The sequence below is a fragment of the Anopheles merus genome, chromosome 2L (assembly GCF_017562075.2).
Source record: "Anopheles merus strain MAF chromosome 2L, AmerM5.1, whole genome shotgun sequence".
NCBI lineage: Eukaryota > Metazoa > Arthropoda > Insecta > Diptera > Culicidae > Anopheles > Anopheles merus.
In genome coordinates, this window is record NC_054083.1 from 20,207,178 (window position 1) to 20,233,604 (window position 26,427).

Sequence of the window (26,427 nt, forward strand, 5' to 3'; positions counted from 1 at the left end):
CCAGACTGGGTGTTGTCTTGGAGGGATGCTACGTTTATAAGGGTAGAATACGCATAGAAGAGGATAAAAAAACGGGGTAAGGAGACGTAAATGGCAAAAGAGTTGGTACAATGGAACGGGTGACACGATGCGTCACACAATGTGTCGAAGTGTAATCGTTTGTGCAGACGAAGAAAGTTCCTAAGGACGATTAATGCCTCCGAAGAGCTCTCTTGCTCACTGTGTATCTCGTTTGGGACTGCAACTTAACGCAGCAAAGGCGCGCAACATAGTGTGTATCGCGTAAGCGCATCGAGCCCGTGGTTCTGTTTTTTTTCGCGAAAAGAAATGTGCCCTTCTTTTCGTGCGAAGAAGCTAGCATGGAGGGAACTGTGCAAAGCTCATAAAATTTATGACCGGAACAAAGGCCGATAAAACGATGGTAACTGTTCTACCGATTGCGCGAAGAACGGGAACCGTTCATGTGCGTTCTTGCAAAGCATGTTTGCAGTGTAAAAATAATCTCAGCGATAGATGAAGAAATTGCAAACATCACCAACCTACGGCCATAACCTTCAAACAGGACGAGCAGGAACCAAAGGCCGCCGTCGCTGCCTCCAACGGGTGTGCTATATGATCCGTGATGAGGCATGGAAAAGGATGTGCAAAATGAGGAGTGCTGCAGCACCGAACCGAAGCTCGGGCCATATATACGCCCATCAAACTCATCCATTAGCGTTATGGACTTGCATCATTTCCTGGCTGGGGCAGGCAGGCCTTCGACAGCCCAGCACACGATAAGAAGGAGCGCCAGGATATAGATAGATTTGATGAGCGACCTTACCTTTCGCCGTGCGCCTCTTCGCCGTCATCGTCCTGCGTTCGCACTTTCACACCCATACGGATGCGTTCTACCATGACGGGGATTTTCTTTTTCCACACGTTAAAATTGACTTTCAGATAAGCTGTTGTCAAGTGGGAAAGCTTCGGCAAGGTTTTGCCAACGAATGCAAAGAAGAAAGCTGGACAGAGAAAGAGAGGAAGATTACACCTCCCCAGCCTACAAACACTTTTGCTAAGCGGGGCACGATCGAAAAGGACATTCTCTGGGGTGGCGAGAACAGTTCCCGGTTTGCGTTTGGAGTAACGCGGACAGAAAGGGGAAGAAACGGGTGAAATTAATCCATTTTACGTGCGTCATCCGGGACGCAGCCAGCCAGCCTGTTGATGGATGACTCAAAAACAAACCTTGGGCGATAAAATTCTACCATCATGGCTGGCATTTTGTAAAAGGTCGTAAAACTGGCTGCGTATCACTCGGTGTGGCTGGCGGCCTGCTGGTGGTGTCGTCCTGCTTGAGCAGGATGGTAGCATAAATTAAAACTCTGACACACACCACACACTTGGGGTGGGCTTGATTAATCGAGCCAAGGGGGTGTGGCTTTCCCGTTGTTTTTTTTTTGCTTATGGTCGAAATAGTTTTCCGATGGATTAATTAAGCTCATTGCGACATAGTTTCGGAATAACTACTGCTCAATTAAACCTGTCGAAGTGGAAAATTTGTTTCGGATAAACTTAAAAGTTTCGATTGTGGATTGGTTGTGAGGAAGAGTTTACATTTCTAATCAAGCTTTCCCATTTCATGGTTCATCTCTGTTTGGTGTTTTGCGTATAATGAACCAAATAGTGTACTTGTTCAACTGTAATGCAAACCAGGATTTTCTGGAAAGAGTGTTAATAATTGTACCAATCATGGTTTGCTTTCGCGATTTTACTCAATGATGTGTGAGGGTTTAAAATTTTTCTAAAGAAATAGATATGCATGAACAGGAAAACGACATGATTAATACAAAATGAAGTAATTATGCAACAAAGAAATCTGTTTAATTTTTATCACATACTTCCTTCATCATCAGTTTACAGACTCAATCCTTATTTATCTCTAATTTGATTTGATTCCTTCATATTTTGCTTAAAATGATCATGTGCATGTCAAAATAAACATTTTCAATGTGTTTTTATAACATCCACAGAAACTCTCTGAAGGGGAGCGGTGGGATCAAACACCATTTGGTTTGAAAATGTCTAAATAATCATTCTTGCACTAAAGCGACTTAAACAAGTTGGGTAAAAATTATGCTCAATTTGTTGATATTGGTATTTTTGATATTGGGGACGGACTTTTGTCTAATTTAACATTAAATTCTTATATCTGATCTTAAAATTAGTCTTAGTTTACTAGATGATTAGTGTGATACGAATTCGGTGTAAAGATGTTCAAACATGCGTTCTACAGCAACTTAGATACTTTGTTGCGCGGGGCTGATACATGAAAATGACGGGGCAATATGGACACTCATTATACCAGCATTTCAAGACATTTAAAGTTAATTCTAAACTTTGAACTGTGTCACGAATCATGTCTGTTTTATACTAAACTAAATAATTTATTGAATAATTTATCAAATTATATGATACATTAAACTTAGCTACAATATGTTCTTATAGGGGCTTTCAGGGATTTCTATAGGAGAAGGTAGGGAAAGACGAAAGTGTTAAGAAAAATGTTAAAAATCTAGGGATGTATAAATACAACGACCCTGGAAATATGCAAACCTTATAACTTATTATTTCAGAAATTGTGTTGCAACTTCTAAGATTTTTTATCGTTATTATATTTTTTTCGAAAATTACTTAAGGAAATTACTCCGCGCAAACTCCGCGACCCCAGCATTTTTGAGGGACTTGTTAATAAGTAAAGCCATGTTTTCCACCATATCAAAATTCACCTTTTCGATATTTGTAATTCGATAGAATCTCTGATCTATTCCTGATCGATGTCATATCAATGCCTTTTCCTTTTATTGATTAAAGTTGTCCAAGTCGTGACAAGATATTGGATTTCGTAAAGTGTTCCTCAGCATCGAGCGAGAACCTGCATAAACACTGACTGCTTACCCTTATTTGAGGCATTTAATAAGATCTTAATACCTTTTTAAGGCATTTGATAAGATCTGTTCATTGCCAATTGATATAACAAGCAAAATAAATCATCAAATTCTGTGTCCCAAAACAAGATTTTTATTGTTTTTATTCTCTTTTTTTCGCCAATTTTTTGCTTAATAATCACAGCAACTCAGTGATGTAATAAAACTTCCGAAAATATAAACAATACAAGTTTTAAAGCTTAAGATCCGCAGTACTCAAATAAGATCACAAGGGATCGCAGGAATTAAATTTTGTTTTGTTGGTGAATTTAATTTAGCTTGTGCATATGTTTTGTCAAAAATGTTTTCAAATATAGTATTTACTAGAAGTGTCCATCTTACCCGCAGTGTCCGTCTTTACCTACCTTCCCCTATTGGCTCACTTTTTTAATTCTTTCCCACGACCTTTCCCACGAAATAATTTACCTAAAAGGAAGAGGATTGTATAAGCTCTTCACTAGTACCAAAAATATCCACCCATACCCATACCGCCCTCTGATGCCATACATGTTTGTACGTTGCTTCTATATGAGCAGCCATCGTTTGCCCATTTCGAGTCCCAGTTGGTCGCTTCTACAATAATCGAACATTCCTGTGGATCTCGCAGAATCAACAGACTGTGAAAGATGTTCTTGACGACACTGGAATAACTCAGCAGTTCTGTAGCAATTTGAGATACCACGAAGTTTGCAAATATCATACGAACATGTGCTATTTTAAACGTTTGAGACATTAATGGATTATTTTGGTCTTATTTTGGATATCATTGAAGCATGCAATGTTAATACGTTTCTCCAGTCTAATAATAATAGTTCAGTAATGATACTTACGATACATTGCATCAAGTCTCCAATTAGCCATATTAGGATCTCTTTCAAACTGAATAAACAACTCCGAAGATAAAAGAGTCCCATGATCGCAATTGATAAAGATTTCCAACTTTCCAACTTAATTACGTGAAGCGATATAAATCCTTATACTAAAACAACTTTTAAAATAAACTAAACCGTTCTTGATGATTTTTAAGTTGTTACTAAAATATTTCTCTTATATTACGGTATGTCATGAACCTCACTAATTTCATTTTTATCTTTTTTTCTATTTTTAGGTAAGTCTGAGGTGTTTCTATGACAGGCTGACACCATCGATAACAGTCATCGTGGATAAAAAGTTTCGCCCCGAGCCGTTGGGCTGAACCTCCTCACACCGACACACTGACGACCGAATGTAATCCGATCTTAATCATTAAACGGCACGCTTTATATGAACAGGCTGAAGCGAATCGAGCGAAGAAGTAAAAGGATATAAATATTTGATTTGGCAAGGTGTGTTGTGTGCCGCCGTTGTATGTCACCTGGTGAGGGGTCGGTTCCGTTGTGCTGTGATGGCAAAAGAGTTGCCCCACCGTCTCGGGTAAATGACGAGCCTCGCGGATGCTCCTCCATCGTTCGGTTTATGAGGGTTTTATGAGTCAAATCAAACGTTTACCCAAGGCTGTGTCTCGATTAATCGCCCTTCGTTCCGTGAGCGGCGCTTCGCGGGTAACGCGTGTGGTAGAGATAACCAATTTTCCTACCATCAAACATCTGTCATTGCTTTGTTGAAAGGACGCATGGGATGGTGGGTGGTAGATGCATATGGGTCCATGTACGGTACCGCAAAGGAAGGTGGTCCAACGAATGATCGTGGTTGTGTAATGGAGGCGTTTTACACTGCAAAGCGCTTCGTGGCTAACCATTCCATACTTGTGCGAGCGCTGGGAAGGTCGTTTGGATCGGTTGGGCTTTTATCGCAAGAACGCAGACTGTGTCTACCGTCTTGAGCACGTCGCGTTGCACCGAAAAGAGCGTACAGCGAGGCACATTTTTTTGCCGCACTTAATTGCTTTAATGAGAAATGATCAGCGGAGGGGCAAAGCATGCCCATGCATTGACATGCTATGTTAGCAGGCACGATTGTGCCTGTGACTGTTATTGCCAGCGTTGACACGTGACGCCGAGCCTATTAGTTAGGACCATTAGCTGCACATTTCGAACGGTGCGTCCGTGCGTGCTTGCGTGGGGTCGCCGTCGTGTATCAATTCGGCGGGTAGTGTACATGATTTGTGATGAGAAAAATGAGCATCACGCTGCTGCTGCTGCTGCACCTTCTGGGGCGGCAGTTTCAATCGGGTGGAAAATTAATCGTCCCCCTTAAAATGGGATGGGATATCGCTGTGGTGAGAAAAATTGGGAGAGAGCGAGTGGTCGAGCGGTCCGATTTGCCATGCGGTTGTTCGGGTTTTGCCCGAACACTCTCACCGGGCGAGGGAAAAGTTTTCTATCTTTTATAGATAGCTCGCAGGTATTCGTTTTCGCGCCTTCCTGCTGGTTGTGCGAGAGGTAAATACCATTCTTTTCTTAATCTGACTAATGGTAATTAATTGATCGTTTGAAAATTTCGGTATAACTTTCATCAATAAATGTATTATTTTTATATATCTTTATTGGATTTTTATCTTTATCTTTATAGAAATGTACAATCGATATTTCATAAAAAAATAGCAATGACGCATATTTTATGATAAGAAATTATAGCAAATACTTTTAAAATGTATAACATTTAACAGACTCTAAATTTGTGAGGTAAAAGTGACAAAAGCACTAAACATAATCGGTATGTTTTTTCAACTCATACCAGTTTTATTTAATCGTTAGTATATTAGTATACGGAATGACGTGTTAATAATTTAACCCAAAAGATATACATAAATTACAAACTTTGGGTATAAAATAGCGAATATCGCTCTCGAGACAACATGTTTACCAAATATGAGCTAACAATATCGGTTGGTGGGGGGGGGGGGGGGGGTACAGTCGTCAAATCGAACGACTCGATAACATGCCCGTCATGAGTTCAAGCCTAGAATGGATCGTCACAAGGATTTGACTTGACTGACTATCCGGCGTGGTATGTATTAGTGTCGAAAACCTGTATAGGCGTCGGCATGTTCACCTAGGACGTTACGCCGAATAGAAGAAGACCAAACAATGTTACTAAACATCACTCGAATAAGATCATTAATAACTCGTGCTTGATCGGCATTTGTTCTGCCAAACATTGAGCACTTTACTGTAATCAGTTGGAATTAGTGTAAGAGCCCCTGTATGAGGAAATACATACTTTTGATGATAAGCCGTATAATTTACTTATCTTACTTAATATTACGCCAATGTCTAAGCAATTTCTAAGTATTTTTTTTGAAGAATGCAAAGGCTTTTTTGTTTTATTTAAACTTTTCTTAGCCAGTTATCTGTATAATTTTCAAATTTTCGTTATGAAAAATGTTGTATAAAAGCCTAGAAATAGCTTAGAAATTCATATGCAAACGTACGCTTACAAAGCTTACTGTTGTTGACATAACACTTTAATTTTAGAACGCCCCGCACTACTGCACTTTATCATCCTACCTTCCACAACAGTTGGCAAACTTTGGCCGCGAATTCCTAGCGATAAAGAGCGATAAGAAAACTGTGACGGAACGGGTGGGGTGTAATGTCGATGATTATTAAGACCGCGGTCGGGTTTTGGGGCATTGCATATCGTTCGGAAGGTGTTAATTGCCCGATGGTGTCATCCCGCTTCTTCGCGCTTCAGGTCTGAAGTGTACTTGCTACCTTAAGAGAACCCGTTAGAGAGCGTTGCGTTGCAAAACGATAGGAGGAGAGCATATGATGTAAAGAACGTTCTCTCGGGTATCTTGTTTTTTGGGAAAGCGGATGATTTAACGGATGTTTCGTGAATTTTGCCGGCAATTTTTTCTTCATGTCTTTGCTGCTTCCTCGGAGACGACCACGTTGTTTGTGTGGTTTTGCGTAGCTCGTGCTATCATGCCTGCTGGTAACTGCCGCGAGAGAGCGAGCATGGCACAGCTGTCCGCGCGAGAGTTAGAAGAGAGTGTCGCAAAGTGTGCGGATTTCCCACTCTCCCTCCCCCCTTCGTTCGCGTGGTGTTAGCCCCACAGTAGCAGTAGCGCACCCGAGCACGAACCCGAGATAGGGTTGCCACCGCCGGGACGGTTAGCCGTGGCGCGCACTACACTCGCTCATTAGTCGTCGCACGAACGGCGCACCAACTTGTGGCCACGCGTGTGTTCCGGGCGTTACTAGCTGAGTGTCAGCCAAACGAAACCGATCGCCGTGTGCGTTGTGCGTTCGCGCGCGCGATCTAAAAGTGGACGCGACTATATTGCCCGGCCACCTAGGAGGTAGAGCGCCCGGCTGCTGCTCCCGGTGTGTTGCACTTCGAGGGGTCGGTGTGTTTATCGTACGCGCAGTGCTCATCGTCAGTGGCCAAGATTGGTCGCGGGAGGACCCCCTGTGTTATCTTTTCCGCGTGTGCGACAGTTTTCAAGGCGATATTTTGTTGTGTGTTCGGTGAGGCAGTGAAGAGGTTGATGGTGTGTGGTTTAAGGTTAAACAGCAAGGGATAAATCGCGACGGTAAAGCAAACATTATGCACATCATAACGATGCTCGGCTTTGAGCATTCTTTGAGTGGTCGTCGCGTGCGTTCATCGTTCTCTTTCGCGAAATCATTTGCCCGCAAAATCTGTGCTTTGAAAGCAAATTTTCACACAATTTCCCACATGTGCTAATATCGTTATACTTTGTGTGCGTATATGCTGGATGTTGGTGCGTGTGAGTGTGGCGTGTTTAGGTCTAGGAAACAAATCGAAAAAAGAAGCATGGGAACCACGTGCTGTGCTGCAAGTCGCGATCATTCGCGTGTCAGTTGCACTTGATCGTGCCCGCGTCACTGTATGCGTTTGCCTAGCGTGCGTGTCTCTGTCCTCTGTATGTGTGTGTGTTTTAGGAAGTGTTGTGGCACAATTTTGCGTGTGAGAAACAAAGCGTAATCATGGTTTTCTGCTCGGCCAGCGGGTGTGTCACGTCGGGGGGAACATGACGCCAAAGACGCCAAGGGCGCAATGATAGCGGGAAGAAACATTTGTTTATCATACACACAGACGAATGTGCGAGGGGTTTGGTGGTGTAGATTGCATTAAAGTATAATTGTTATGGATTTTGTTTCTGCTTTATCGAGGGTGTTTTTTTTCTGAGAAAGCATACATACTGCTCGTATGTTCGTAAAGCTTTTTTTTGTAAATTGAACGAACCGCTCCGATGCAGCTGCATCGTTTGTCCGTGAAGATTTAAGATGTTTGAGTATGATTGTTTGACAATATGAGACTCTGGTCTTAAATGAATTGCGAAGTAGAATGTTATGCATAATGGGTATTCAAAGCGATCAATTTTTAATATCTTTGCCGATCGAGTCTTTCTCTCTCTCATCGGCACAGGATTGCTTCATCGATGCCGTCATTCCTGTGGCGCGTTGTTTCGCTTCCGTTCTGTACAGAGAGTGTCTGTCCCATACCAGGACAAGTCCGCCGTGATTCAGCCACTCGACATCTCTGATCCGATTTGTCGTTGCACCGTCGTTTCCCCAGTTTTACCTCCCTTACCCTGTGCATTATTGGACGCACTTTGTGTGCCGTGTCGAAGTTTATTAGATACTGGCGTCAAATTGAATCACTAATCACGGGCACGATTCTCTAAGCGGGCTCCCGCTCCGTGGACGGCATCGCACTTGCCCAAGGTATGTGTGTGTTTTAATCAATTAAATCCCTTGTACTACCACCACCTGTACCAACCGTCTCGTTGGGTGTCCGGTCCGGTATGGAAGTGGCTGAGTGTGGTGCACCGCATTCGGCTATGCGCCGGAGTTGCACATAAAGGTAGTACATGCAGAGGTGACATACTCCTCCTTCTCCTTCTGTTGTCAACTTTACTACCATCACCATCACTTTAGCAAGGTGTTTCGCAATGACACAACATCTACACACGCGGGGCGGCATGTCGCGAGAAGCCGAGACACCGTTTCTTCCTCCTACACTGCTTCTTTTTTTTCTTAAAGAGTTTGTGTACATGTGTGTGTGTTTGTGAGTAGGTGATAAATGCTGAACTAATTTTCCGTTCCGCGGTTGGTCGCGCGTACAAGCGGCCCTGTCCCTACACCGCCCGCGCTCTGTGTTTACGTTCGCGCTTTAACGATATACCCCGTGTTTCTGTGTGTTTGTATGGTTGGAAGGGGGAAAGGGTAACCTTACGATCGCGTTGGGAAAGTGGTCGGCAATGTCGCTGCATTGTATCGGTGTCTCTCGGTGCGTTTGTTATGTTTTTTTTTTCTTTAATTTTTTTCATACAAAATTGTGTTGGCCCTCACGGCGACACAATCGTCATGTCTCTTGTGAAGTGTGATGGCGCTGATTTCGACTACCCCGGTACTGCCCCGCGTCCGTAGTTGACCTCCGTCCAAACCACGAGATTGTTGTTGCTGCAGTTGATGATGACAATCGGAGCAACATTTTGAGGGTTTGTTTGTACCCGTGTTAGTGCGTCGTTTAGTGTAAGGGGGGAAAGAATGGTACAGTAAAAAGTAAAAGCGGTTGGAAAGCAATTCGGCACAAGCACCTGTCAACTGACACCCGCTGTTGGTGGTGCAATCGAGTATTAGTAGTATATTATTTTCATTTGAAGAACTGCTCAGAATATTTAAGTCATTTTAGAGCCAGATGGTGAAATGGATGGGTGTTGAACAGTGGTATAGGATAAGGTTGGGTCCGATGGACTCAGATTATGAATGTAAGGTTTAAGAAAATCTACTCACAAAACACAAATTTATGTTGATGATCCTTATTTTAAAATTTAAAATGAAAGCAATAAGCAATTCAAGCGCAGCAGGGCCAGACACAAGGGACTAATATTGTTTTACCACTTTGACTTTGATTTATTAATTTACATAAATAAAAATAAAGAAAATTAATGCATGTTATGCTATTACAAAATGAGATCGATTGATATAGTTTAAATGTATGGAATGACTTAATGACTTTTTTGGCGATGAATCTCATTAATTGTTGGACACTTTTCCATGGATTGATTATCATAGTATTGAGCAATAAGATTCATTACCTCCTCATCTGTCCATGGTGCTTAAAAAGGTTCACATTTATGGTTTAAAACATTGGGTGAATTTGTCAGTTAATTATTTAATCCTATCTGAGCACTTACAGAATAAGTTCAATAGATGCGAAGGATTTCATCTATTCATTGGGAGATTTTTTCACACTATTTCAAGTTCAAGTTCAAAATGAAAAATAATAATCAAATTGACAACCAAAAATAAAACCCATAATGAAATAATGTTCATTTAAACAAATGCTTTCGTTGTTCGTTGTTGATATATTTGCGGCAGCGTTTGTGCAAACAATATCTTTTTAGGCTAGCTTTTTGAATTCCTCGAAGCTAAATTTTTATAGGTATTGTGTACTTTTCTCATCTCCATCGTCCTTGGTCAAGGTCAAAGATCAAAGCTATGAATGAGTAATGAGTAGGATCTTTTTTTTTCCAACCGACGATGAGTTCACCATAGTGGTTCTTCTAGTGTCTTTCTTACTTACCGAGACGAGTGCATGATGAATCGATTGTTTAGTTACTTGGTTAAACAGATGACGAAAAATAGGTCATTGTGTGGAGATAAAAAAAAATAAACAAAACATTCCTTAACCATCTTTGTAAAATACGCCCAATCTCTGCCATACTTCGTTAATCAAGACAAATATAGAAACAGCTTTTAAGATGCTAGCTTTTATCACCATCGTAACCAAGTATGTATGTAGTATTATTCATACAATTCAGATTCGCTACCAAAATTGTGCTGTGAATAATAATGTTATCTTCAAATTATTCATCCCCAAAGGCAAATTTCCGGCGCAGTAGATGAGAGAGAGCGAAAAGAAACCCCAGCCAGAATGCAAACATTTACTCTAGCATATCACTTTACGGCCCTCTTTTTAACCAAGACAAAGGCATAACTCTGGGCGAATGCCAACCGTTTATCAGAACTTTTGTTTCCCCATTTTCTTTGTAAAATGCAGCAACGCATTGCAATTTTATCTTCCCAGCAGCAGCGTCTGTGCTGATCGCTCGCCTCGGCTAGGGGTCCCCACACTAGCAACAACAATTGGCCGACCGGAGTTTGATTTACTCGCGTTCCCTCGCGAACCTCGCGTGATCGGGGGCCGACTAATTAGTGAGACGGGTTTTTATCGAGAAACGAAGAAATGCAAGCTACTGCCTGCTGCCCGCACGATGCTCGTAAAGACGGGCCGTATTTGCCTGTTTGTTCGTGTTCCGTGTTCGGTTGGTTCATTACATCAACTTTTTGGCTACCGAATCGATGCACTCGTTGTTTTTGATGACGCTGGACGAGGTAAACAATCCAGACTGTGCGGTATCGTAAACAGCGCCGTGGAATCGGAAAGGGAATGATTTTAATTTATTTTATTACTCACTAACGGGTAGGAGTAGCGGTTTCCGATGCTATCATTTGCATGAGCCTACCGATCATGTGCTTCCGAATTGATCGCAACAAGGGAAATGGAAGAAAACTGATCGTATTCTTTTCATTTATTACAAAATCTTGATTTAACTGTTCTGTTATTACAATGTATCTGATGAGAAAGCATCTTAAGAAACAACAATCACTGGCAATTCATTATCTTACTCCTTTATGTACCCAATTTTTCAAATACAAATCAATAGAATTATTCATTCTATTTGTATTATCACTTTATACGCGTGGAATTGCCTTACTTTCTAAATTATTTTCCAATGTTTTTGGATCCGTTCTAGAAGCACAACCATTTCATTGATTTATTTATTCACCCGCATGCTTATTTATCCATTTCATTATATTGACTGTTCCATCCTTCCTCTGTCAGCACGTGTCTGGCGATGGAGGCGCCTAGTTAAAATAGATTATTTACATCCTCTGTTTTGAGAAGGTTTCATTGTTTTCACAAAATAATGAAGAAAAGCACGTTCTTTAGTTTTTGACGTGGGTCAATAAGTGATTGACATTTTCATCGGGAGTCAACGTTCAATGAAATATTACACCGTTTTTTTTGTACAGCAATTTTTTAAATGTAAAAAAAATCCTTATGAAAAGTTTGGTTATTACAAGTCAATAACAAATCAATTAAAAATGATTGATGATAAGGTTCCCCCCAATGGAAAAAGATGCATCTGACTTCATGTTACTCTCCTAACGAGAGCTACAGAACAAAAAGAAACTCGATGAAAAATATAAATAATTAACTTTCTGGCTTTTTATACGGAAGCTTCTGGATAGGTTTTGCCGCAAGATGTGTGGTTGAAAATTTCAAACCCGAAAACAGTGCGGAATTGGGGCGGAAAATTGTTTACGCCGGCTTGCTTGGAAGGGAAAACCGATCGTCATGGATCAACAGCAAAACACACGGTGGTGGTGATGGTTCAACGAGAAACAGATGGTATAATATAGAGAACCACCTTACCTTTTCCGGGGAAACCGGGGCAAGCAAGTAGTGTGGGGTCTGGGACACGCAGATAAAGTCATTTTTTTTTTTCAAGGCAAGTGGACACATCAATCCACAGGTTTGTGTAGCGTGGGACGTGCGCGTTTACTTTATCATGCGTACAGGAGCGGACCAACACCAACGCCACGTGTGGTCGTTGTGCCTCACGTGCGTACGATTCCCTGATCCCCGCATACAGCAATTTCTAAGTGCGGTTTGTGCAATATTTGTATCATCACAGGACGTTTACGTTGGCGCAGCTTACCCCGAATGCCGTTGAAAGATTAAGCGAGAGAGCGTTCGACGAGAGAGAAATGCTTTCCCGCGCGCACGTTTTATCGCCCTTCTCCTGCTCTGCGCTTTGCGGGGCGGGCAATAATGTTGTAGTTTTTGCTGGTCCGGTCTCAAAACTGACCTCAACGTTCGTCGAGACAAAATAAGCGTTTGTTTTTACTGTGCCTAGTGCCAAGTTTTTTTTTTATCACCGAATTAACCCGCATAAAGCTAAAATGGATTTTTCGGACTCGTCGAGAAAGCGCGAATGCATTAAACTAAGAGCTGTGGTAGAGGTGGTGGAACCTTTTTTGCTGCAGCTTGGGCGCAGGAACAACAATATTTTCCCTTCATTTTCTATGTTTCTTTGGTAAGAAGGACTGTTTACAAAGCGGCACAAAGTCGTGTCGCTAGCCAATTTTGCAATCAACTCTCGTTTGGCTTTACGCGAAACGGCGACCGATCGATTGCGTTTTGCTTGGCGATCCTCTAGTTTCGTCGCCAGTGTTTGTTTTTGTTTTTGATGTAATAGTGGCCGTCCAACATTTAGTTTAGCTGACCGAAATGCTAACAAACATTGACGGATGCAGCTAGCGCGCTCTACATTTTCAGTTTTGGGACGCGTTTTTAACGATGCAAAACGACGAGGGTCGTTGGCTGCTGATCGGACGTTCGTTCTGCTGGTGGAATGTTTGCTTCTGAACAATTTCAATTTAAAAATAACTCCATTTTGTGTTAATAAATCTTCCCATTTGTTTTCGGTGTCCATCCTCTCTACTCTGAGCAGCATTGGTCGTGTGCTTTGTACGAAGGAAAGTGTTATATTTTCACTCATCACTGCCCTCTGTGCGCTACCTCTATCCCCGATTCTGTCCCGTCCTCGCGTACTCGGACGATCTTCTCGGACCTAGGACATCACACTGACGGCAACTATCTTTCTACGTACGCGTGTTGTCACAACACACAAGCCAGGGGTTGATCACTTTTACGCTTCCTAATCATCCCGAGATTGTTCTGTCTCACATATCGCGGCGGCGGTGTTTTTAATTTAACCTAGCGTATGTAAAATATTCACTCTCTCTGCTTGACGACTCACGTGTTGATCTCCAACACGTCGTGTGTCATGTGTTTGTGTGGCGCCATACTGTTCGGTCTGGCACTTGCGCTTAAGCTCGTTAGAATTTGTCAACATTTTTAGGGCCGATTGAGGCGTGTAATTTGGTTTATTTTCTTTCCACTTCCCCCTCGCTTTGGTGCTGAGCCGGTATGAGATTATGAGCTCTGTGCTACATTTGCGGACGAAAATCGACCGCACCGTACCGTGACATTTGCTGGGCGGTTGTGTGTTGATGGTGGCGGATGAGGCACGCGCGCGCGCTGTGTGTTTAGAGTGTGATCGGAAATGGTCAATCGTTATCCGGTTGTTTAGGGTTGTAAATTAATGGTGAAAATATCTCGAACATCAAGAGTGTGTGCGCGTGTGTTTTTTTTAAATAGAACTGTAGCCTGAGCCGTTACTGGCGGCTTGTCGGAAGCGGTTTGTCATGCTTTAATCATCGAGTTTTGCTTGAATCCAGGGTAATCGGCGGGTCGGTTACACTCAGTCTATCTAGAAGCTGTACACATTTGACTCAGGACGAATAAATAAATAAATAAAATAAATAAATTATATTGCATAATATGCAGGATTGCAGTTACTAGAATTGGAACTAAGATACTTCAATAGGTCATGAAAATTATTTTCCGTTTTTATGTATTTTCAGATTGTTTGTATTTTTGTGTGATGTATTTTTTATGTCTACGTGCATGCTTATATTTTTTTTCACTTATTTTCTATTTGTTTGTTAACTCTTTTACGATCATAAGATTTCTAAGACATCTGGCATTTTTAGCCAAAACAATACTATTGTGGATATGCTACGAATAAGGTGATTTACTTTGTATCCATTCAGAGATAGATTTACCATCCTGGAGATATGTTTTACTTTAACATAATGTTCGGTTTGGTGGTTTGGTGGTACAGTCGTCAACTCGAACGACCTAACAACATGCCCGTCATGGGTTCAAGCCCCGAATAGACCGGTAATTTTTAAATTACCCAGAATATATTCCAAATTATGTTGTGCGTGCTAATTTAATATTAGGTTAGAGCTTAATGCGCTCTAAGTATAGATGATATTTATTGTTCATTCTAATCCGCTTTAGAACACTACACCACAAACTGCACTTAAATTTGATTTACTCAGTGTACGTGAACGCACACGACCATCTGTATCGAGACTCGATCGAGAAGATCTCGCGTGCGGAGAATACTACTACTACTCTGCTTGTTGGTGGTGATGTTGTCGTTCGCACAAAATTGGCTCGATGACAGCTGACAGTGGAACTTAGCGCTGGCTTTACTGCCACACACCAGCACCCCCACACGCTCCATGCACTCCAAATGTTGCACTGCTGGTGCTAACAAACTCTCACACACACGCTTATTCTACCATGTGTCAGGTGTTGTGTATGTGCTCTACTAGCTCACTCTTCCGGCGAGACTGTTGCGAAATCCCGGCCCGGGGCAACGCATCTTGATCGCCGTCCAATGCTCTGACCTTGCCGCACACACCGAACGCTTGGATCGAACGGCGTGACGTCACGTAGCATAGCGAGTGCTCGCCACACGTTGTCCACACCGTCGCCACCGTAACCAGAACGCGGGCGGCGATTCCACACGTCACGGGTGCAAAATTAGAACTCATCTCCTCACATCAGCAAGATTGGCGATGACCCGGTGGGGTACGATACGATTATGTAGCGAAAGGGACACACCGTATTAATCATGGAAAGAGATGTGTCTGTGTGTGTGAGTGTGTGATGTTGTTTAAAAATTGTCTCCCCTCGGTTGTTATTTTTCAAATTAAATTGATGTTTCTTTCTCCCGTCAGCGTCGGTGCGAAAATAGATTTATAATTCCTCATTTTTTTGGAGTCGCTCTTTTTGTGTTTTTCCACAGCGCATTTTCTAACTTCCTCGTCCGTCGTAGAACAAAATTCACATCGATCATTTGCGATCGCTTACGCTTTTATGTGCGGTTCGTGTCGATCGTATCCATGGTGAATGTTTTACAGATATAGCCATGGTTTGCTGTAGATCGCGAGCAAGAGGAAAGCTACACGCAAAAATCATGATGAATTTCCCTCCTTCGCTTCAAAGAGGAAAGCAAATGTAAACAAGACAAGTGTTTGTTTGGTTATGAGAAGAAAACTAAATTTGCAAAAATATTTACAACGCTTTGTTATAGTGAAGTTTCAAGCACATAAACCAAATAAGAATGTTTTATTTTTTAAATTTGTGTAATAACATCTTTAACCATTTCACAGTATTATTCCAGCATTTTTATTATATTTCTTTAATAAATTCTCACTCAAATTCGTAATACATTTAATTCTTCTTGGCATAACATAACATTAATTATTCGTTGAGAAAATTAACCTTTCACTTGTGCAATATCCTCATTTAACCAATCTAACTCGGTCCAAAACTCATCGAGCGAATCCAAATCGTCCTCATCGTCGTCGTCATCGGTTTCACAATAGCTTTCATCAAATATGAAAAAGCTCGCTACTACATCCGGATAAGCCGCTCGTTTTTTACGCTTGATTCTATTACCAAGCGATATAGAACTTATTTTGGGATCACTGCAGATAAGTGCTTCCACAAACGCATCCTTCAAAGCATCTTGCTCCGAAGTTGTTCTTGCACAGAGCTCCCTATCTGATGGGAAATAGTTATGCTCGATCTCACCAGGCTTCTTGCCAACATAGCCTAAACGCACAGGTGAGCGTACTATCAGTTGACCGGCGTGTGCTAAGGCTTTGTGCACTGGTGCCGGAACTCGGGACCAGCTGTAGAGTTCCAGATATTTGCGATAGGTGTCGCTGGAGTACTGTTGAACCTTTGCGGGGTGCAGCGGATGACGACTATTTATTGCGATGAGAATGTTTCTGAAGCGTTCGATAAGATCTTGGTCGATGTTGAGCGTGGTACTTGCAAGAGCGGGATCGGCAAACACTCGTCGACTGATGTATCCCATTGTATTTGTGCTGGAGGAAGGTCTAGCATCTCCTACTCTTACGCCAAACGCTTCGTAGAGACGCTGTTGCACCGTTTTCATTCTTTCGTTAAATGTGGTTCGTTGCTCTTCCGGGACTTGCCATTCTTTGAAGTCCATTCTATATGACAGTTGTAGCAGCAGCTCGAAAAATGTTACCCAACAATAGATGGGTGAAATACTATACACCAACGGTTCCTCTTGCCCAATAAAACCCGATGCCAGGATTGAAGCGTCCATCATTTCTGATGGGGTTGCGCAGCAAATCAGACAGCAAATGGTCGACGAATTATCCAGCATGTATGATAAAACTTTACCTTCGATCATGCTTAAAACAAATTCAAACTCCACATCGACTGCTTTATTATCCTCCAAAACAATGTGCAATGGTTTTAGGTTGGAAATTTGTTCATCAACACTGTGTTTGGTTTGAAGAACTAATGCCTTTGATGGCTTCGCTAGCAGCATTGTAATTGGTCTACAAAACCGATAACTCTGCGGAGTAACGTTGAGCCAAAAAATGTGATGTGACGCATCTTTCAGGTGAAGTTGAATTGGGGCTAACACACTGATCAAAACGTCAGTACCATGGCCCGATGTGGCATCTATGCCGTAGGTGAAAACACATCGTAATTTGAGTACGTTCAACTGCTTCTCCGTTAAAAAATCCCTTAACACCTTCTTCTGCATCTCCAATATTCTTCGCACCGTATACTCAACCAGACATAGCATTTCCATTTTCACTGCACACTCTGTAGTCACATTTTTTTCAAGAAACGGCACACATAAAGCTTCTGCTCTTCTGATGGCATTAAACGATGGAAAGCGGGAAGGCACAAGGCTGCTCATTGATTTGTACTGGGCTTCGGTCAGACCCAGGTCTATGTAGAATGCCAGTACTTCCTCATCAGTCAGCATATCAGAATTATCCGTTGATATGACAAGATCGCCTGGTGATTGTAGCAACAAGCTGATCTGTTTCATGGTGTTATATACTTTGAGCCGATATGCTTCACGATGAGCGATTCGTGTAGGTGATGTTCTTTCGTTCGCCGACTCTTCTGAATGCTCCATAAACCGTATTTTCATTCGTTCAGTAAGCTCACTGGACTGTTCGTAGTCAGCTGCACCACAGGACAGTAACTGGGTCGGGAATTTGGAGGCCAACCATTCTGCATTATTTGCTTCGAAAGTGGCTCGGACGCGATTACACTGATCCCATTGTAGTTTTGCACGTAAGTAGATGCTTTCCACTTCGGAACGCGCAGCCTTGATGTCTAGCTCCCGGTTCCGAGCCTTCGTATCAACATAAGCTAACGCTTTGTTTACGTTAGTAGTTTGGGAATCGCCAAAGCTAAATTGGTCCACAATCTTTCGCACTTGTAATGCAACCATGTTGCTCACTCGATTGTAGTGTATCGTGTGATTTAAGAAAGTAAATTTGCTTTATCCGCTGATCACTTTTTTCCGCGTCCTTCCCGTGTTATGTTTTCCTTCGTTCGGTCGCCACTCGGTTTCAGTTTGACGTTTCCCAAATTACCAAGTGTTGTGTATCTGACGTTTAGTTCGTTAAGTTTGTGGAATTCGTTAAGTTTTAAATTTGCCGTTATTTTAAAAATAATCCTAGCTCTCCGTTAAATGATTTGAACGTATTGAAAATCGTTGTTAAAGCTGTTAGCACTGCGGTATTCGGTATATTTTAAATTACAAAATTACTTTATAAGGTAAATTGAAATAATAAACATGATGGTATAAACATGATAGTTTTGGTGTTTGCTAGTGTCTATCTAGTAAGCTGCTAGTGTTAATGGAATTGGAAAGTGAATTGGCAATGAAATTGGATTGGGTACATTTTTTATGCTTGAAATATTAGGATTTATGTGATCATTTTAAATTTCCAGAACTTAATTATCTTTATGATAATTTTAATCATTGAAATACCTTTGATGGCTTCCACAATGCATTGCAAACTTTAAATTTAAGATTAACTTTTAAGGAAGACTTTAAAGTTGTAAAGAGCGTTTCCTGATTGCTTCACATATCCATTTTGTCTGCAGTTGTTTATCAAAAAGCGAACAATTGTATGATAAACCGGATTTTAGAATGGATTTATAAAAAATAATCATGAACTATTAAAAAATAAGTGTTTTTATTCCTGGAAAATGTACATTCCGTACGAGTGTTGAGTTCCGACTGTATTCAATAGTTGGTGTGCAGTCGAAGTTCAACTGGATTTATAATGTACTTCAGTTACTATTTCAGATTGAATCTCGCAGAAATCTGGTAAAAAAACGTTGACAACTTCTATCTTATTCAATTGAGGTTAAATATTGAATATTTGTTTGGCACCCATCCAACTTTAAATAATCTTTACGATTCTAAGCACTACAAAATACTTCGAATATTAGTTTTAGGTATCACAAATCGCACACTATTCCTACAACTTTTTCATTTAAGCAGATTCAAAATGTATTTCATCACGATGAGTAAATGAAAAAAGTGATGCATTCGGCCCTTAAGTGCCTTGTGTGTAGCAAAAGAATCATGCATTTTCACTCCAATCACCACCGTCATGTAACGCAAATGCCGAACGTTCTTACAGTTCTGATCAAATAATGTCCAGGTATAACCCTTAAATATTGTTCCTAACGATTGCTAGCACGTGACAGCTTCAGCTAATGCGGAACTTAGGACAGACTGGACCGGTTGTTGTCAGCAAACTATGTTGTCAGCAAACCACCCTTCCATTTGCCCAATCAATACGGCCACACGGCCGGAGAATCGGCCGCACAACAGCATATACCTCACTAATCTACCAAATGGCAATGACATTCGGCCTGAATTTGGTTCGATCGGTGGGGTTCGTTGCCGTTCTGCAATGGCGATTTTTGGTTTGGTTTGGTCTCACACACTGCCTCCCAATTCCCCATTTGCCGCACTTCCGATACAGATCAATTTTAGGGTTGGACGGGCTAGTTAAGGAAATGAGCCAAACCTTATCCCCGCGGTCGTTCGTTGTCGAAGCTTGTTAAGGAGTTGGAAAAAAGGAAGACAAACAATATCGAGTCACCATCGAGCCCTGTTGAAAGAGGTTGATTTAATTAAATTTATGAACTATCAACGCCTAACGAACACAATCGCTAAACACAGACACTCGTACCATCGTGTTGTCCTTCTTGGGACGTTTTGTTTTCTTTCCTTGCCATTCTTCTGTAGAAAAGAAACTACTATGAGTAGGAAAGTGAACACGGGGAAAATGTAACAAAAAAAAAAAAAAAAACGCAAGCCAGAAACACTCTCGAAGGAAGTGTGCGGCATTACCTTCCAGTGGGGTGATAATTGACAGTATCCATTGATGGTAATCGGGGTGACAGTGGCTTTCCCTTTTTCACGAACGTACATGGAGCAACTGCTTCGAAAGGGAATGGAGCTGAAACGATCAAGTCAACCATCACCCACCGACTGGTGGTAGTTGGCCACACACAGCGCAATGCTACTGCTTCTACCAGCGAGTGTCCACTGAGGGCGGACTAACGAGGACCCTGTTATTGAACCGTAGATAAAAGGGCGTAATAACTTCTTATCGTCCGTATCCGCCACGGCTTTCGGGACTGGATGGGTGCAGGGATGGCTATTTTTATAAATCTCAACCACCACCTCCGCCAGCAGCAGCAAACGGAGGAAAACGACCGAAAAGAAGAAGCGCCACGCGAAGTGTCTGAGCGCGCCATTCACAACTGCCTCTGGTACGTTTGGGGGGCAGGAGTACGTGGTAGACTTTTATGACGTTTTGGTGTCTATTTTTGGAAGAAATATCTAAATCAACCGAACGACGCTGGCTTGATGGGGGAGGACAGCGTGATGCTATTTAGACGCTACCGGGATTTGTTTTCCACTATGAAATTCTGGGTACGTTTCGTTTGAGGGTGGTAGGGTGTGTATGATAAACTATGGATGGGGTGTAGGGTGTGTATGATAAACTATGGCGGAAAATATGATACTCTCATTCACATTCCGGGCAACGATAACAGGAAGCAGTTGCGTAAAATAACTTCCACCGCGCAGCCACGCAAAACGTGCGCAACGGAGTTTGCGTTGAGTGATTTGGAACTGGACCACAGCACATGGGAAAATAAATAAAACCGTCTAATTCATACCCCATTTGCTCTCGCAACTTCAAATCAAAAATCGCAGCCGCCGCAGCCGGGTTTTGGCGGTTTTGGCGCACGTGATATTTTATTTCTGTTTTTATATATGCGCGCGCGTGTGTACCGTCGTCCTTTGCACGATCGCGCCCACTACCACCACGGCTAATGAGCACCTGTTCGTGGCGAAAGATTTACATGGGAAAAGGAAAAATCGAATAAAAAAAACACCTTTGCTTTTTCCGCTTCCCCAAAACCCCAAAAAGAAAAAAAAATAATTGAAAAAGATCAAACATCGTTGCGTTGAGTTTTTTGAGGCATCGGGAAAGCAAAACCTTGCCCATTGTTTACGTTCGACGAAGGCAAAAACGTCCTTCCGCTTGCTTCCGCTGGCCGAGTTACGAACCATTGTACCCTTCTCCTTATGCCTCTCTTTTCGTGGAAATGAGGTGAAAAAAGAAAAATCGTGTTCCTAGGGTGCAAAAGAAAAATCACCTCAGTTTGATACAGAACCGCAAACGGGTTGTGGGGTGGCCACTGTTTGTCTTGCCATTAGCGCGGGGACACCGACCGATCGATCATATGCGGTTTGACGATGGCTATGATGAAGGAAAACCCCACCCGACTACGGGACGGTCTAGGGTTGGATGGAAAATGGCGCAAAGGAATTGGGGGGACTGTGTTGGGGGTTTTTCCCTCCCTTTTCTTTCGAGAAGATTGTGGTGTGTGTGTGTGTGTGTGTGTGTGTGTGTGTGTGTGTTTGTGTGTGTGTTTGTGTGTGTGATCGAGGCGGAAAATATTTCTCAACCCGTCCAAAAACAAATTCCGTGCCATTTTTCTTGCAAACGCTTCTTCTCCCTCACACACTACGCTTTTGCTGATGGTTGGTTGTGTTGCTCTGTTGATCGTTCACACGTTTTGATGGTTGATTTTTGTTTTCTGTTTTGTATCTTGCATTTTCATTTCGCAGAAGCGTGGCGCTATTCGCAAAAAAAAATTTAAGCATATTTTTCCGTTTTGTTTTGTTAAAATTTTCACACTTTTCGTAAGTGGGTGCTGCTAGTTGTTTTGTTGCGCCTTAGTTTATTTTTTTCGCAAAAGTGAGAACTGAGCGCTAATCATCGTGTTTCTGCGGGCTTTACGGAATGTGTGTTTGCTTGATGTTTAGCGTGATGTGAAATGTAGGTTAGAATTGATTCATTTTTTTTTTGCAAGTATCATACACAAACATAATTACAATAATTTTAAATTTTTCATAACTTATTTCAAGGAAATAATAGCGAAAGCAGTTGATGTACCACACTATAAGCATATTTTAAATAAACTTAAAACAACCTAACAAAAATAGCAACCACTAGCACAAACGTCACAGCAAATGACTGATAAACAACACACGAGCGCGCTCGGTTGAATCGATTCCTCGAACGATTAAAACGATCGCCAGATATTTATGACGATAATATACCAGCCGACGGTGAAACATCCCGCTGATGTCGGTGATGACGGTGATGATGATGATGGTTTTCCTAATTTTCATAAATTCTCCAACCTTCAAAATGAGTTGCACCTGTTTGGCCCATTCGATTCGACACACCCATGTGTTGTGTGTGTGTTTTTCGTGTGTGTGTGTCTGTGTTTCCACTGTAGGGGGGAGTATGATCACAAGAGCGCAACCATACGACCACCTACCAGGTAGTAGGAATATGTTTCCAAGGGCTAAGGAAAATGAATGAAAAATTAATCGTGCCATAGAAACAGTGGCCGAGGCTCCCACGGCACATCCGGAAAATGTGTTTCCCTGCCAGCGTCCCTGTTACGATTTCGCACGGCAAATGGTTTCATTCTGACGCACGCGCGACCGACCACTCTTCCACTTCCAGGTGAAGCACACACAGAGACACAGATACCACTGCAACTGATATTCTGAAATGTGTGATACACCTTTTCACAAGAATTTATAGGCTAAAGGTTATCTTACGTTTTCCAGGTTAAAAAAGTGGAAAAGAACGTATGGCCCGTGTGGGTTGATGTTAATCCGGTGCTAATGGACCATGAGCGATGAATCCAATCAATAACTATCATCGAAACACAGTGTCAAAACAAACCAACAAACAAACAAATGAAACACACCGGAGAATGTAGTGTGCGTGTGTGTGTGAGTGTAGTACAAGTGATCGTTTGATCGCAAGTTCGAAAAACCGGCGTAATTGCTGTGGGGTCCGTACGATCGACCGGAAGCAGTTGATCGGTGCAGTGTTATACCGACGGAAAAAAAGCGGGAAATAGAAAAAACCACACACAAAAAGCAGCACGATGCTAGACCTGCAGCGACACGCGGACTGTCCACTGTGGGACGCCCTGGCCAGCCCGGTCGTGCCGTGGCCGGGGATGCGGTACGCCTGTGTGAAGGTCCTGCACGCCTACTGCAAAGTGTTCAACAAGCAGGAACTCTACAATCTGATCGTAAGGTAAAGCGGGGCGCGCGGCAGCCTTAAAATGGGGGGATAATTAACCGTAAAACGCGTCTGCAGAAATTGCACATAAACCGAGCATAAATAAAATAAACCCCTCTCTTTGTTGAATGATGTCAATGTTTAGAAATCGTTTAATTGACATCATTTCTGTGGAGCGTTGTATGCTTTATTATCATTTTTTGCGCCGTAAGCATGAAAGCAACACCATTAATTTAGGTTGACAAACACATATACATCGTTGCACAAACAATTGACTTCAGTTTTTCAATGTCTCTCCCATTAGAACAGTATAAAACAGAGCGTTTTCCATTGCAAAAAAAACACACACACGACGGCCGTAATAAATCTTCCTCTCCCATTTCGATAGTGACTTCATTCCATCGTGGCGAACGCCGATAAAATAAATGTTTATTATGTTTCAACTCTTGCTTGCTTGCCAATAAGCTCGGCCACAAACACACAAGCACAGGCACAAAGCCACAAGCCCTCGGCTGGCTGTTGGATGATCTAAGCACTTAAAGTGTCAATATTACTGATGTGATGATGTTTACATTAGATAATTATAGCTGCACTAACCGTGATGAGTATATACGTAGGAGTTAGTGTACAAAAGGGAAGAAAAAAACGATGAAAAAGAAAGAGGGCTTCAGGATTGTTTTTCGTTAAATAAGGACCCATTTATTTTAAATTTGGAATTGGATCGATTTTTTCAACAGTATGAGAGGATTTGAATCAAGACGAATCGTATTGAAATTATGCCAAATCAATTAAAAAAAAAGAATAATTCTCAACACACACATTGCTTCATTCCATTTCACTTAGTTCAAACGAACATTTCTCAACGGGGTTGTCTATGTGTGGAGCTTGTCATTGAACTTGACTTTTCCGACCCGCCTGAGTCGTCGGACGCGTTACGATGTGTGGCAGGTCCACTTGATTGTTGTGATGAATGGCATATTTTTAACCTTTCTGCTGATCCGCTCGTACGGGTATCGTACGGCTAACGCGAGAAGCTGTCCCAGACTCTGGTCTGCTTGTCAGAACTGGTAATACAAGACGCCGCCGTCGTATGTCTCTTTCGATTTTGAGAAGAAAAGGTTGGCTCTCGTTTGGTTGGCTGAAAATTAGCACAACGCTAACGATATGATGTCGAGTGTGTGTATGTGTGTGTGTGAAGCAAGCGTATTCTGACAAGTATTCACAAATTAACAAGCTCATTAGCTGCGCTCGGTTTAACCGGACCGGAATTCAAACTTAAGTAGTTGTGATCGAGCAAATTGGTAGGTTTGTCGTCATGGAAAAGAAGTAATTTAAATTACGTATTTTTTTAAATATTTTTCTTGCTCGAGTCTTACTAACGTATATCAAAGGCGCTGCATTGACGTCTGCAACGTTGAATAATTTGCAACAAAGTGACAACAACACGTTCATAACAAATAATCCAACTCGTTTGTTCTCACACTCGTCAGCACCCAAACACGACTGCATTCGTCAACCGTTGCCTCCATGATGACCGTCTCATGGATCGGAAGTGAAAACTGCTGCCCCCCACCAACACGGCCCGATGCATTAACCCTTCTCACTCCCTTGTTTACCTCCGTCCCACCATCATCATCCATCGCAAACGATCTCCATTACGGGGCTAATTCAATTAAATTTTATGATCCCCCACAGAGAGCGAATGAGCGTCGAATGGACCGTAACTCTGGTGCTGCGGTCTTGTTTATATGGTATCCGCCGGTATCCGAGCCGGTCGGTCGGTCGGTCGGTTGAGAGCAGCCGCAGCAGCAATCTCAGCACGCCTAATGAGCTGTGTATGGTACCGCAACCACATACTCTCTCTCTCTCTTAGTAAAATCATACCGTAGAGACCCGTGGACACAACCACCGAATGGTCCGCTCGAGTGGAACCACCACCGCCATATGTGTGTCTGTGTGGCTCATCGCTCAGCTGTGTCGCGGTGAGCTGCTTCTCTCGTGTCGGGTTCGTGTTCTATCGCTCGGTATCGCTTCTTCTCAGCCGTTGTTTTGCTTAACCGGGGACCGCGGTGGAGTCGCATGGTGTCTCAGTATGGCAGGGTTTCTTCCACACAGCGCAGCAAACAAGAGCACGTGCTGCCGAGCGCGCGCGCAAACACGACACTGCTGCCATCTGGCGGACGCTAGTGACCGTTACTAATGCAATGTTTTTTGTTGTTATTTCATTTTCATTTTGCCGTGCTCTACAGGAAAACGTGCCAGGAGTGCAAATGCCCGCGGGAAACGCACGCCGTCTACCACGAACAGTTGACCACGGTGAGGGAACGGCTCGGCTTCAAGCATGACACCAACACGTCCCGGGTGGATCCGCGCCAGATGGGCTACACCTGGGTACCGCCCGGCATTCTAACGTCGGCCAAGGTAACGGAACACACCGCCACTCTGCAGGATGACGAATGAAACGGACTGATGTTGTTATTTTTTTCTTTTTTCGTCTTCAATTTTTAGATACAAAGATACTTTGATGTGATACCACCGGAGAAGGTGCCCAAGATAGGCACGCAAGGTGAGCGGTTCCGCGACAAGCAGCTGGTGTACCAGCTGCCAAAGCAGGATCTTGCGCTCGACTACTGCAAGCACGTGGAGGAACAGCATCGTGGCTCATACGAAGATTTCGTGGCGGCCAGAAATGAGATCGCGCTCGATATTGGTAGGTTGGATTGAGCAAGTTGGTAGAAAATAGTAGAAAAAAGGTTTTAAAGTTTAAACGTATTGATCAAGTATTAATTTGAAATTACAAATTAACTTAGGAGATGCTAGAGTAGGTAAAGGGTAGAATGATGGAACACTTTAGAGAGCATATATTATCAATTTTTCTAACGAATTCATTAAAATGATTAATTAACTGTCTAAAACCATACAAGAAAATGTAAGTTACCCGTCTATAACGTGTGGAAAATCACTTGAAGGCTCATCTTGTCTTGTTGATTAGTATTTCGTTTGTATTTTCATTCGATTAGACATATTTCATTTTTATTTAGAAAGAATGG

The 26,427-nt window shown here is 42.4% G+C and overlaps 1 protein-coding gene across 4 annotated transcripts in view; it reads left to right on the forward strand.

The window, feature by feature from the left end:
* Positions 1–26,427, forward strand: part of LOC121593112 (four and a half LIM domains protein 2) — a 113,856-nt gene that overhangs the window by 31,109 nt on the left and 56,320 nt on the right. For 2 of the 4 annotated variants that reach the window (XM_041915197.1, XM_041915195.1), the window contains 2 exons: positions 25,627–25,798; positions 25,886–26,087. In XM_041915197.1, coding sequence (XP_041771131.1) covers positions 25,627–25,798; positions 25,886–26,087 — 374 coding nt within the window. Of the gene's footprint in view, positions 1–7,050; positions 7,447–22,911; positions 23,393–25,626; positions 25,799–25,885; positions 26,088–26,427 lie in introns of those variants that run through there. The other 2 variants (XM_041915204.1, XM_041915205.1) reach the window with 2 other exon arrangements.